The sequence below is a fragment of the Ruditapes philippinarum genome, unplaced genomic scaffold, assembly GCF_026571515.1.
Source record: "Ruditapes philippinarum isolate M1 unplaced genomic scaffold, ASM2657151v2 ctg5296_1_1_1_1, whole genome shotgun sequence".
In the NCBI taxonomy this organism is placed as follows: Eukaryota; Metazoa; Mollusca; class Bivalvia; order Venerida; family Veneridae; genus Ruditapes; species Ruditapes philippinarum.
Window position 1 is genome coordinate 268148 of NW_026857573.1, and position 14436 is coordinate 282583.

At 34.3% G+C, this 14436-nt stretch overlaps 2 protein-coding genes across 2 annotated transcripts in view; both read right to left on the reverse strand.

The window, feature by feature from the left end:
* Window positions 1-14436, reverse strand: part of LOC132750192 (disintegrin and metalloproteinase domain-containing protein 12-like) — an 80731-nt gene that overhangs the window by 14509 nt on the left and 51786 nt on the right. The window lies entirely within an intron of this gene.
* Window positions 1414-9051, reverse strand: LOC132750210 (uncharacterized). Its single transcript, XM_060740154.1, has 2 exons — window positions 8931-9051; window positions 1414-8421 (listed from the first exon to the last, which is right to left on the reverse strand). Exon 2 carries the CDS (start codon window positions 7592-7594, stop codon window positions 1658-1660), a length of 5937 nt encoding a protein of 1978 aa, XP_060596137.1. The 5' UTR covers window positions 7595-8421; window positions 8931-9051; the 3' UTR covers window positions 1414-1657.

Genomic DNA, 14436 nt, shown 5'->3' on the forward strand with positions numbered 1-14436 from the left:
GTGGTGTGAACAATAGTTTGAAGTTGAACTATAATTTATGAAGATTAAAATGAGTACAAAGAATTGCAACATCAACTGTGTCTTCAAGAAAGCTTGTTTTATGCTAATTTGGATAATAATATCTCATTCTAAACTCTAGTGTCTAGTGTGCAAAACCGTATTAAAATGTTTATAAACAGTTACGCTTGACAGTCAGGTCCAAATGCATTTAACCAGGGTTCCAACATAATGTCGCTAAATAGCAAGTTTGATGACAATAACTCATTGTTGACAAAATTATATTTGTGAAAGAACATTTTCTGGGGTTAGTAAAAGTGACCTTGACCCCAGGGGGAACAAAAGCAATAGTGCCTGGTCTTCACATATTAGCTTGCTAAATACCAAGTTTGATTACAATATGTCATTCCTAAGTGTAGTTTTTTGCTGGAAACCATTGTTATAAAATTGTATAACTCCAGATAAAGAAAACTGATTCAAGCCTTAAAATTTATCTAACTTATTATTATTATCATATTATTATCATTAATACAAACCAAAATGGAGTAGATTCCTTTCTGCTAAAATTTATCACTGTCCTTAATGGTTCGAGTGGTACACTATTTATGTCAAATGTTCATATCACTTATTGAGCTGCTCATATCCTTAATGGTTCGAGTGGTACAGTATTTATGTCAAATGTTCATATCACTTCTTGAGCTGCTCATATCCTTAATGGTTCGAGTGGTACACTATTTATGTCAAATGTTCATATCACTTCTTGAGCTGCTCATATCCTTATTAATGGTTGGAGTGGTACACTATTTATGTCAAATGTTCATAGCACTTCTTGAGCTGCTCATATCACTAATGGTTTGAGGGGTACACTATTTATGTCAAATGTTCATATCACTTCTTGAGCTGCTCATATCCTTATTAATGGTTGGAGTGGTACACTATTTATGTCAAATGTTCATAGCACTTCTTGAGCTGCTCATATCACTAATGGTTGGAGTGGTACACTATTTATGTCCAATGTTCATATCACTTATTGAGCTGCTCATATCCTTAATGGTTTGAGTGGTACACTATTTATGTCAAATGTTCATATCACTTCTTGAGCTGCTCATATCACTTATGGTTTGAGGGGTACACTATTTATGTCAAATGTTCATATCACTTCTTGAGCTGCTCATATCACTAACGGTTTGAGGGGTACACTATTTATGTCAAATGTTCATATCACTTCTTGAGCTGCTCATATCCTTAATGGTTCGAGGGGTACTGTATTTATGCCAAATGTTCATATCACTTCTTGAGCTGCTCATATCACCATTTGATTTTAGAACACATTCATAGTCATAGTTTTTGCCAAGAATGGTAAATTTTCAATGTCGCACACTTTGGTGAAATTGTTTAACACAAGAGAAAAAGAGAAAAACAGTAGTTTGTGGAAATCATTGTTACATTTGCCTATATTTTGATCTCTGTGAATTGTCATTTGCAAGCTGTTTTGTTTATGTATTTTTCTCACAGTAAGTCCAAAGAATCGGTTAAATTAATAAGAAATTTCTTTTACTTTTTAATCAATTTGTAAATATCGTGTCCTGAATTCACTTTCCCGATGTGTTGATGAAATCCATATTGAAGAGCAAACGACCTCTACTATGTTTGAAAATGTTTACTGCAATATTTTAAATGGTATCGAATGGGAGACAATAAAATGATCACTGTAGTATGTTGGAATAATGTCAGTATCTGATTCTTGTGTGTATCTGTTAGTAAAAATCAGGTCAAGAAGTCCACCTTTACGATGTGTGGCAGTTTTGACAAGTTGATGAAATCCATATCGATGAGCAAGCTTTATTAAGTCTTTTGCTGCTTGAGTAGGTTTGTTAATGTCAATGTTAAAATCTCCCATGACAAATGATGGTATGTTTTGCTCCATTTTTTGAAGCAATGTTTCAAATTGTGGAAGAAAATCTTTAACAGGAAGTTTGGGATTCTTGTATAACGAGAGAATCATGATTCGTTGATTTGTGTCTTGTTTGTTTTCCAGTAGAACTAGCAGATGCTCTACAGTAACATCTTGAGTCAGGTACTGTTTAAGTAATTTAAAGTGTTCATGAATGAAGACTAATAAACCACCACGTCTATGGTTTTGTACACTTTGAGAGTTGTCCTGTCTGATACAATGAAAATTCGGGAAGTCTGGAACATAATCGTCTTGTGTAAGCCAGGACTCCTGGAAACAGATAACATGATATCTCAGTATGGAAGGGTCTTTCTGGTAGCACTCAACATGTGGCTTAAATGAGTTTATGTTAAACAATTGGAGTTTTAAATAAACTGTCATAGTTGCATTCAAAGTCACAGGAACAGGTGGTTTGAATGGACAGGTTTCCTTCATACGAACTACTTCTTTTAGAGATAATTGATTTGTCTTGACATCTGATTTTGAAATTTCACCAATAAAATACAGACCAGCAAGGCTTTGTAACCTGCTGATGGCTGTATAGAATTGTCCACTACGAAATGTGCCACTCGAACAGATCACAGCGGTAGATTCAGTCTTTCCTTGCTCTTTATGTATGGTCACACCCCAGGCAAGAGATAGAGGGAACTGAATACGTTTACAAGTTATTTTTGAAGACCTTTTTGATAGGTAGACAGGCACTTCAACGGTAGGAATTGGAGTAGATGTACTTATATGTCCTGGAATCATACCTCTTGAGCTAGCACGTGCTTTTCTGCCAACACGATCATCGTCAAATTCCACAAGCACATATTTTGGCTTAAATTGGTCCGTATGTAAGTTTGAATTCCAGCTAGGAATAAATCCAGTGACTTTTCCAGCTGCAGAATTTACAAGACCATCAGACACATCTATATTTGTAGTAAGCACTACTCTGGCACTTATGCCAATCTTTAATTCTGCTTGCATTCCACCAGCATCTGCTTGAAATGACACCTGTTCAATTTGCTTTGTTTGTCCATCTTTCTTTGTGTCAATTGCTTTGAATGTAAATACTTGTGTGACTTCTTTTTGAAGCATTTGTAAGTTATGATCATTCTTTAATGAATTACTTATGAACATATGAGTGCTGAATAGCGGATAGTGTTCAGATGAAACAGAAACGATTTTTGACTGGAGGAGTTTCATGTCTTCATCAGTGTGTTCACCAATGCGTACTCTGTTTAATAGCTGTGCAAATACAACATCATTTTTCTGGCGCTGGATTTCTGTAAGTTCTATAATTTGAAAGTAAGTTGTCCAAAGTGATCCATATATTGCAGCCATTTTATCTGAAGGCACACTATAGACTGACTTTTTCAAAACAGGTGGTAATTGTAGCAAGTCTCCAACGGCTAATATTGACACTCCTCCAAATGGTTTATCATTTCCCATGATGTCACATAATCTTCTATGTATGGTAAGTAGCATGTCAGCACCAACCATGGATATTTCGTCTATAACTATCAATTTCACATCACCAACTGATTCTTTCATACTTGCTAAACGCTCCCTGCTGAGAGGAATATAATCCTCATCACTTTTTGTTCCAACTGGTAACTGGAAAAGAGAGTGACATGTGTGTCCAGCAATTTGATAAGCAGCTGCTCCAGTTGGTGCACATACCAACACATGGACATCCTCAATCTGGTTATCTCTCTGAAAGAGGCGTTTCACAGTTTGTACTATAGTTCTGACCAGGAAACTTTTTCCTACACCAGCCCCTCCAGTTAGGAAGATGTGAAATGGGTTTGGCTTTTTACCTGTATGTGAGATTAGCATAGAGTTTGCCCAAGTGACTATAAACTGATGAAGTTGATACTGAGTGTCATTCAAAGCCAGAATCATACTTTTCCATTCATTGTTACTTACATCTTCTGTTGATGGAATGTATTCATGTGGTACAACATTTGCATCTGTTGTAGTATTGTGGCTGTCTGTATCATATGCATCATGAACTGATGGTTCTATGTCTGGACCTTCTATGGCTTCTTCCATTCTAGCCTGTTCTGTTTCTGGTGCGACTGTTACCCAGTGGTCATCAGGAAACCCATTTTCTTCTATCTCCTCTAATACATTAGACAGCTCATCTGCATTATGTTCATACAACTTCTTGTTTTGTTGAATAATGTCATTTGTCAATTTGTATTTCTCTTGGTAGGTTTCCATTAGCAAATCATTTGTTTCATTTCTCCATGGTAAATAAAGTAGTAACTGGGCATGATAATAATGTTCCGGTTTCTTTTTGACTGACCATTGATGAGTCCGGATGATGGCAGGTTTGTGTCTTTTGATCATAAATCCAAGATTACCTTTTAATGTAATTCTGGCAGCTTTCTGTTCAGGCTCTTTCTGTTCAGGATCTTGTTCATGATCTATATCATCTGGTGCAGGTTTATAGGATGTTTTGTAATTTGTAGCAAAGTCTGCTAGGCATATATCTTCCAAATTGTCTGGTCGGGCAGAATACCTGTCAAGGAGATTGGTTTGATAAACATCTTCATCATCCTCATCCATTCTTTGTAGTACTTCTAAAGACTTAAAAAGTCGAGTACGGTCTTCAGGCATGTCTGTTGCAACAAACAGCACTTCTCTTGATCCCTGTGTCAGTGGTAGTGATAATAAGCGATATACAGCTTCCTGAGCGCTCACTTCCCGGTGTGTAAGAAACTTGTTTGCAACATTTCTCATGGATTGTTTAATACCAAGGTGTTGAGAACTTTCACTAACAGCCCGTAGTACATCTCCGAGAGTCTTTTCCGGCTTAGACACATAGGATGCAAGATACATAACACATGAATATACATTAGTCACAAACTGTACATCTATATTTGCTTCCCAAGCTCTTATTAAAGTGGGATTGTAGTTATTGATATTGACAGAAACAGGTTTTCGTTTTAACAGGACAGCTGGCTGGCCACCTCTGGTTTTTATCCAGTGTAAAGCATTTAGGTAAAGTTGTTTTGTCACCTTAGCTTTGTCCAGTATTTCTTGCAGTGTATTAAACTCTTCTACAACTTTAAGCTGTTCAAAGACAGAGGTCAAAGCGGTGGAATAGACTTCTTGCATGGCATTTGATGGTGGGTTCTCTAAAGGCATGAATATTAATGTCTCATCCAATGGTGGACGGGGAAAGCAAAAGCGACATGTTTTCCCATGTTTTCGACAAGCAACAGAATGTGTGTGTTTCTGTACAAGACCTATTAAGTCACGAAGATCAGGGTCATTTTCTGGCAGTTCACAAGATATTGTACGGTCAATGTATTGTATGACATCAGATTCTGTGCTTGTTCCAATAACAGGGGCATCTTTTATCCAAACTAACATATGAAGGTGTGGAGAACCACGCTGTTGAAATTCTATCCGATACTTATAGTCAGTGACTTCTCCAAGAGGATTGATTCTTTTGTTAAGTAGGATGTGTTTGAAGAACATGCTGACACGGTTGTTAAAATGTCTTGCAGCAGTTACTGGGTCAGAACGAAGGTATTGACATTTCTCTTCCCACGACAAGTTTTGAATATCTTCATTTCTCAGTTGTTTGCCCTGGCGCTTTGCAATAACTGAAATTGTATCTATCCATTTCAGGTCAGCTGCTGAAAGTGTCAAGAATAAGGTACAGGGTCCTAACTGTCTTATCATACCAAGCAAGTCATAAAACATTTTGTTAAAGAATGCTGGAGAACCACGAATTTTCTGCATAAAGTGTATTCCCAAGTCTGTACGGACCAATTCTTGAACCTTAGTACTTAGTTCACCAGCAGTAATATGTTGTTGTTTCCCTTTTCGGAGACTCAGACTTATACTGTCATATACTTCTTTGGCTTCAACCCTATATTGTGCATAGAATATATAATCAATGTTTTTAGAAAAGCGACCATCACAGTTTAAAAGTCTAGCTTGAAAGTACTTCTTCATAGACAACTTGGTAGGACGTTCATGGGAGAAACCAAATTTACCAGTAGGAAATAGTTGTGGGAAAGACAATTCTTCTGCATATTTATCTTGTGCAAAACTGACTGGTCTTTTCCCCTCCCCAGGTGCAATGCTAAGAACACTTTCATTTACAATATCTTTTGGTTGTATGCATGTGTCAAAAGGGATGCCACTTAGTTTTGATCTATTGTCTTCATGTTCATCCTCTTTGTCTGTCTCTTCCTCTGATTCCGTTAATTGTTCTTTGTTGTCATGACTATTTACGGATTGATTAGCTGGTACCAGAGAATCCCATAAATCAGAATCTTCATTAGAGCTGTCTTCAATCCAATTTTCATTTAATAGAACGTCTTCATAAAGTGGATTTTGAAGTTGATTTTTTAATAAGACAAGGGCATCAATTATCTTACTGGGTCTGATTGTACTGTTATATGAATGTCCTCTGTATTTCAGTTTTCTTTTGAGTTTAACTTTAATAAATGAATCAGCAGATGGTACTCTTGGCAAGACGGATACTAATTGATCAGGTTCTATTGGGACATTTACCACACAGCCATGTACAGCTTTTTGTTTTCCACGCGGTAAAGCTAACAATTTCATGAAAGGTATTCGTCTTGAAATAAATACAGTTTCAAGTGAATTGAGCTGTTCAATTTCGTATGGAACTTCACTTAACTCCATATTGTTCTTTATTGCAATTGATGGCAATCTGTCATGTTTAAGTGCATTGTGACATAATGTACAAATATATTCTACACCATCATATGATTTCTTGTTTGTATTACAGTTTAACATGTCTCTGTCATAATTATCACAGTTATATCTTCTTAGTGATGTACGATAAAGCATCCTATTACAGACAGTGCAAACAAATGTTGGACCATTTTGTATGTCAGTTTTGAAATTGTCTAAAGCTTTATCCAAATTTCCTGAAGGTTGCCTTTTCTCTCTTTTTGCAAGTGCTTCTTTTACATTTCGTTGCTTTCTTACTTCAGAATCTTCCCGTTTTTTCCTCTGTGCTGGTGTTTCTTTTTCATTTCGGTGCTTTCTTACTTCAGAATCTTCCCTTTTTTTCCTCTGAGCTGGTGTTTCTCTTTCATTTCGCTGTTTTCTTACTTCAGAATCTTCCCTTTTTTTCCTCTGTGCTGGTGTTTCTCTTTCATTTCGCTGCTTTCTTACTTTAGAATGTTCTCTATTTTTCCTCTGTGCTAGTGTTTCTCTTTCATTTCGTTCCTTTCTTATTTCAGAATTTTCCCTTTTTTTCCTCTGTGCTGGTGTTTCCCTTTCATTTCGTTGCTTTCTCACTTCAGAATCTTCCCTTTTTTTCCTCTGTACTGGTGTTTCTCGTTCATTTCGTTGCCTTCGTATTTCAGGATCTTTCCTTTTTTGTCTCCTTGCTAATGTTTCCCTTTCATTTGTCTTTTTCTGCACCTCTGAATCTTCCCTTTTTTTTCTCTTCATCAGTACTTCCCTTTCATTCCTTTTTCTTCTCACTTCAGGATCACTTCTCTTTTTTCTCTGTGCCAATGCTTCTCTTTCATTTCTTTTCTTTCGTTCTCCAATATCTTCTCTTTTTATCTTTTTAGCTAGTGCTTTTTTTTCATTTCTCCTTAATCTTTCTTCTTGATTCACACTTTTTTTGTTTAGTGGTGAAATTGTCTTTTTCATTTTTTCCTAGTGGAATTTCTTTATTATTATCATTAGGTACACACCTTTTTGTTTTTATTTCTGTCATTTTCTCTTTCATGTTTCAAGCCTGTAGAGATTGAATTAATATGTCTCTTTTTCTGTCTATATGCTTGATCCTCCAAGTATTTATCCAGAAATGTGCTGCCAAAAGTACGAGTTGTCAAAGGGAAGTCCGAAATAAATTGAGTTTGCAAGCATAACTTCAAGTGTGGTCTTAAACTACACTGGTTCAAAGTTAAGTGACAAGGAGACTTGCCTTTCAAGACAAAATATGCATTTGCTGCAGCAAAAGCTCCACAATCGACAGAAGCACCTTGACTTTGTGGCACAACATAGTTAATGTTCATTTTCCTTGCATGACGATATACAAGGGACAGCTGTGGTGTGAGCAATCTAATTCGATCCAAGTTTCTGAGTGAGTCAATGATAGTGATTGTTTGGTCAGATTTTGAACTTACAACATAATGGTCATTTAGGAAGTGTATTTGGATAGCATCCCTGTCTTCTGGAACTAGTTGTTGCTCATACGGCTGTTCATTTAACAGCTCCTGTTGATATATTACAGAAGGTGGAATCAGTCCATGTATTTGTCCAAATTGAGCTTTTAAGAGAGCAGAGAAATAATCCATAACTGTAATGTCAATAGATCCTTGGAGAACACTGTCTGGATTTAATCCATGGAAAATATAATCATGGGGAATTAGATCTCCTTGTTGAGAAGAATAATTTGGCTCATCATGTCCAAGCTCTGGTGTGTGACATTGAATATTGGAAGCATCAGATGGACAGGTGGTTTCAGAATGAACCTGTAAACAACAGTGGAGAGGTTAAACGTCTGTAACATGCAAATTAATATCATAACTGGTATCAAAGACTATAATTAGGCTCAATATCTTCTTATAAAAACTTTAAAAATCATCTGTGATACAGATGTTATCATACTGTGTTGCTATTGTTGGGTATTAAGTGATACCAACACTGGAAAGACCATAAGGCAACATGCCAGCTTTACTAGCACAGAGAGATCTCTGGTGTCCCTCCATGCATCATTGAAGCACAAGCAGGTACCCGAGTAGAATCATAAAATGAAATCTGAAGACCACAATGGCATTTAAAACCACAACTGTGAGAGGCGAGAGATTTAAATTCAAGTTATTCAACTGTCCTTAACCATTTGTCAAAGGAAGCCACCATTGCATTTTCTGATATTGAATTATATCACCATACTTACACAATAGGCAAGTTATATTTGAAATATTGGAAATATATTACTTTTGAATAAAATCTGGTTAAATGTAATCTTTAAACAACATACTTGTATAACTGGTTTAACCAAGTGAATATCCATTGGCACTGGTTTACATGGCTGTTGAAGTGAACTGTCAAGTCTATGATAATCCGCACCAAATGGACAGCTTGTTTCAGAACAGACCTGTAATAGTATTAAACAGTATGAATTTTCATAAAATAATAACTATTATATATATCAAACATGAATAGACTTATTACGCATTTAGTATCACAGTAGTGAAATAAAGGCATCGTTCACAGTGTAAAAATAATCGGATGAAAGTAAATGAAAATGTAGTTTTACATGTGTATATTTTGTTAAGTTAATAATGTCTTTAATGGACAACATAGTAAGAAGGAAAATACTCTGCAGTGTTGTACAAGTCATTACTTGTTTCATAACAGCAACATGTCAATCAACAATTGCAATATTTCCTCTTTAAGAGACACTATTATATACACTCATAATTAAATTAACCAAGACTTGCCTGTTTCCTGAACTTGTCATCCTTTCTTATCATAAGTTTTGATTTCTTTTTAAGTTTTGGCATCTTTTTTTTTTTGCGTCTAATTGTTCATCGCAGACTCTTTCAGAGCATCATCTATGCATCAACCTAAAAATTATTTTAATTTTTAATCAAACAGCACACATTTTTTGGAAGGACAGATAGTTGTATATATCCATCATTCCTGAGAAATATACCTTCCAGTATCAAAATATTACTATATGTGTAGCTTATACCAATTTTGTGAACCATTATTGGTGAGGTTACAAATATGGAGAAATCAACAGTCATTGAATTTAAGATTTTGAAATTACTGGTCCAAAGTCCGGTTTTGCATTTATCCTATATATATTTAACTAAATTTTCTTAAAATTTACACTGGCCGAAACTAATTTTCACTTGCCATGGGCCACTGGGCCAGTGCTAAATTCAATGACTGAATCAAACAAACTGAAGTAAATGAACTAAATTTTCTTAAAATTTACTCTGGCCGAAACTAATTTCCACTCGCCATGGGCCACCGGGCCAGTGCTGAATTCGATGACTGAATCAAACAAACTGAAGTAAATGGAAACTGAATGTATATTTCTCATACATGTAAATCTTATTTAATTGAAAGTTAGTAAGGTAAGTATATTACTATAGCTTTATTCATATATGTAAATATATAATACTATTTGCTTTAGTCATCAAGCACTCATTAATAAAAAACATTTGTTTCAACTGAATTAATTTTGAATGTTCAGCACAATGCCCAGTAACCTTTCAGCACACTTATAACATTTAAGTTCAATTATCAATAGCCTGTGTAAATTTGTTTGAGTTTCACCCCTCCCCCTGATTAATCCTTGATCTTGAAAATTGGAGTTAAATTATTTTAACATGAATCTAGACAGCTGTAAACTCTCTTAGTTTCCAGTTTCACAAAAGACATGGGTAACATGAAATAGACGGCCATATCAATCAGTAGGGAAATATAAAATATGAGAGTGAATTACCTTCTAAATGTCATCATTAATATTAACATTGCCAAGTGCTTTTGGTAACAAAAACACTATAAATATTTAGTAACCAAAAACAACTACAAATATTTCTACTTGCTATATTGCAACTGCCTTATATATAAAACATAAGGGGGGGGGGGGGGGGCATGAATCTAGACAGCTGTAAACTCTCTTAGTTTCCAGTGTTCACAAAGGACATGGGTAACATGAAATAGACGGCCATATCAATCAGTAGGGAAATATAAAATATGAGAGTGAATTACCTTCTAAATGTCATCATTCATTGGTAACAAAAACACTATAAATATTTAGTAACCAAAAAAAAACTATAAATATTTCTACTTGCTATATTACAACTGCCTTATTGTATAATAAACATGGGGGGGGGGGGGTCCAGGAAATCTGAGAATGAATTACTTACAAATGACATCATCATTAATATTAACATTTTCAAAAGTGCTTTTGATTCATTGGTAACAAAAACTCTATAAATATCATTAGTAAAAAAAGCATAAATATTTCCAAGTGCCTTTCGATTTATATAATACATCGGCATCGCGAAAATATGTGACAAATGAATATTTGTCTGTTTTCCATATAAAAATTACCATTTCGGCTATTGTGTAATGAAAAGCGTTCATAATAGATGCTTTTTGGATATTTAAATATTGTTTACCACTGACGATTTCATCAGAAAGCCTAAACAAAAAATTCCAAGTTTGCAATTCACGACACAAATTTACAAACATTAATAGATTTATTACGCATTTGATATCACAGTTCTGTGTAGGGAAATAGAGGCATCGTTCACAGTGTAAAAATAATCAGATGAAAATGCTGTTTTTCATGTGTATATTTTGTAAAGCTAATAATGTCTTCAATGGCATCATAGTTAGTAAGAAAATACTCTGCAGTGTTGTACAAGTCATTACTTGTTTCATAACAGCAGCATGTCAATCCATAGTTGCAATATTTCCTCTTGAAGAGACACTATTATAAACAACCATAATTAAATTAACCAAGACTTGCCTGTTTCCTGAACTTGTCATCCTTTCTTATCATAAGTTTTGATTTCTTTTTAAGTTTTGGCATCTTTTTTGTGTTGTTTAAAGTTGTCAATAGTCTAATCGTGCATCGCAGACTCTTTCAGAACATCATCTATGCATCAACCTAAAAATTATTTCAATTTTTAATCAAACAGCACACATTTTTTGGAAGGGCAGATAGTTTTATATATCCATCATTCCTGTGAAATATACCTTCCAGTATCAAAATCAGAATATTACTATATGTAAAGCTTATACCAATTTTGTGAACCATTTTTGTTGAGGTTACAAATATGGAGAAATCAACAGTCATTGAATTTAAGATTTTGAATTTACTGGTCAGAAGTCCAGTTTTGAATTTATTCTACTATATATTTAACTAAATTTTCTTAGAATTTACACTGGCCCAAACTAATTTTCACTGGCCATGGGCCACCGGGCCAGTGCTAAATTCGATGACTGATTCAAACAAACTGAAGTAAACTAAATTTTCTTAGAATTTACACTGGCCCAAACTAATGTTCACTGGCCATGGGCCACCGAGCCAGTGCTAAATTCGATGACTGATTCAAACAAACTGAAGTAAAAGGAAACTGAATGTATATTTCTAATACATGGTAAACTTATTAATTTGAAATTGAAACTTAGTAAGGTAAGTATGTTACTATAGCTTTATTCATATATGTAAATATATAATACTATTTGCTTTAGTCATCAAGCACTCATTAATAAAAAACATTTGTTTCAACTGAATTAATTTTGAATGTTCAGCACTCTTCCCAGGTACCTGTCAGCACAGTTATAACATTCAAGTTCAATTATCAATAGTCTGTGTATATTTGTTAGAGTTTAATTTTTTAACCCCTGATTGATCCTTGATCTTGCAAATTTTAGTTAAATTACTTTAACATGAATCTAGTCAGCTGTAAACTCTCTTAGTTTCCACTTTCCGCAAAGGACATGGGTAACATGAAATAGATGGCCATATCAATCAGTAGGGAAATATAAAATATGAGAGTGAATTACTTACAAATCAAATGTCACCATCATTAATATTAACATTGCCAAGTGCTTTTGCATTGGTAACAAAAACACTATAAATATTTAGTAACCAAAAACAACTACAAATATTTCTACTTGCTATATTGCAACTGCCTTATATATAAAACATAAGGGGGGGGGGGGGGCATGAATCTAGACAGCTGTAAACTCTCTTAGTTTCCAGTGTTCACAAAGGACAATGGGTAACATGAAATAGACGGCCATATCAATCAGTAGGGAAATATAAAATATGAGAGTGAATTACCTTCTAAATGTCATCATTCATTGGTAACAAAAACACTATAAATATTTAGTAACCAAAAAAAAACTATAAATATTTCTACTTGCTATATTACAACTGCCTTATTGTATAATAAACATGGGGGGGGGGGGGTCCAGGAAATCTGAGAATGAATTACTTACAAATGACATCATCATTAATATTAACATTTTCAAAAGTGCTTTTGATTCATTGGTAACAAAAACACTATAAATATTTCTACTTGCTAGACTACAACTGCCTTTCGATCTATATATAAAACATCGGCATCGCGAAAATATGTGACAAATGAATATTTGTCTGTTTTCCATATAAATATTACCATTTTGGCTATTGTGTAATTAAAAGCGTTCATAATAGATGCTTTTTGGATATTTAATATTGTTTACCACTTACGATTTCATCAGAAAGCCTAAACAAAAAATTCCAAGTTTGCAATTCACGACACAAATTTACGGCGCAAATTTACTGCTTGTGTAGCAATTCTGTTATTTTATAATGTTTTTAACACGTCCATTATAATGCCGGACTTTGTTTTAAAATTCTATATCAAAATTTAGTGTCTTATCTATTATTACAATTGCCTGTGGTATTGTGTAATTAGTCTAATCTGCGTAACAATTGCTGAAATCCATTCAGCCTCCATTAATTCAGTCCATTTTTTCCTTAAATAAGTGGTACCGAATAACGGACCCGTTCTTAATTGTGCAAACAATCACAATCAACATAAATTAAGCTTACAATTTCGTCTTTTTCTTGATTTTTTCCAATGTATGTTATTAGAATCTCAATAATTTGTCTGGAGTCGAGTTGAATTGGTTCCAATTTGATTCTCAGAATTTTTTTTAATTACAATTTAATCGAGTAAATGTCCGAAACGGCAAAAATATCCGAGTTTTTCAATTACATAAACATTTTTCTGCGAACTGGTCAAATTCTGTAGAACATATTCTGATCAACTTGATCACGTACATTACAACAAATCTGATGTAAACATCCGACTTGGAATTTTTTGGTGCAAATATGTGAAAAATGGCCATTTTGGTAAATCCATGTACATGTGTATAAGTTTTCATTTTAAGGGAAAAAATGATCACAATTAAGATTTTTTTTCACAATTGTCACGGTACATTTACAAGTTAAGGGGAAAAATCAATGTTTTATGGAAGAAAGCCGATTTCTGTAAATTTATTGAACAGATCATAAAAAAGTGAAAGCCGATTTCTGTAAATTTATTGAACAGATCGTAAAAAGTTCTTTTATAATTGAATTCAGCTTGAATGGTTTAAAAGGTATTCATACTCACCTGGATTGACAAACTGACATCTGTAGACGAAATGGCACTCTACGTTATACCATGATGTTCCATTGCCACAAAACAAAACAATCCGTCATTTATTATAATTTTTACTATACAGTAACTGTTAAGTCCTTTTGTTTGTAACTAAAAAGGTACTAAAAAATTTATAAAAAATCGGAATCAAATCTTTTTTTGAAGAGATAGAAGTCTGTAGCAAAATCTTTATTTAAAAAGAGAGAAGTATGTAGAAAAAACATTTTTCTATTTTTAGTAACGGTGACCTAGTCTTTGACCCCAGGGGGTCCATATGCAATACCAACCCAGGTATTCATGAGAGCTTGCTGTGCACCAAGT

Coding starts and splice junctions, on each gene's coding strand:
- LOC132750210 (XM_060740154.1), bottom strand. CDS start 7,594: ATGAAAAAGACAATTTCACCACTAAACAAAAAAAGTGTGAATCAAGAA.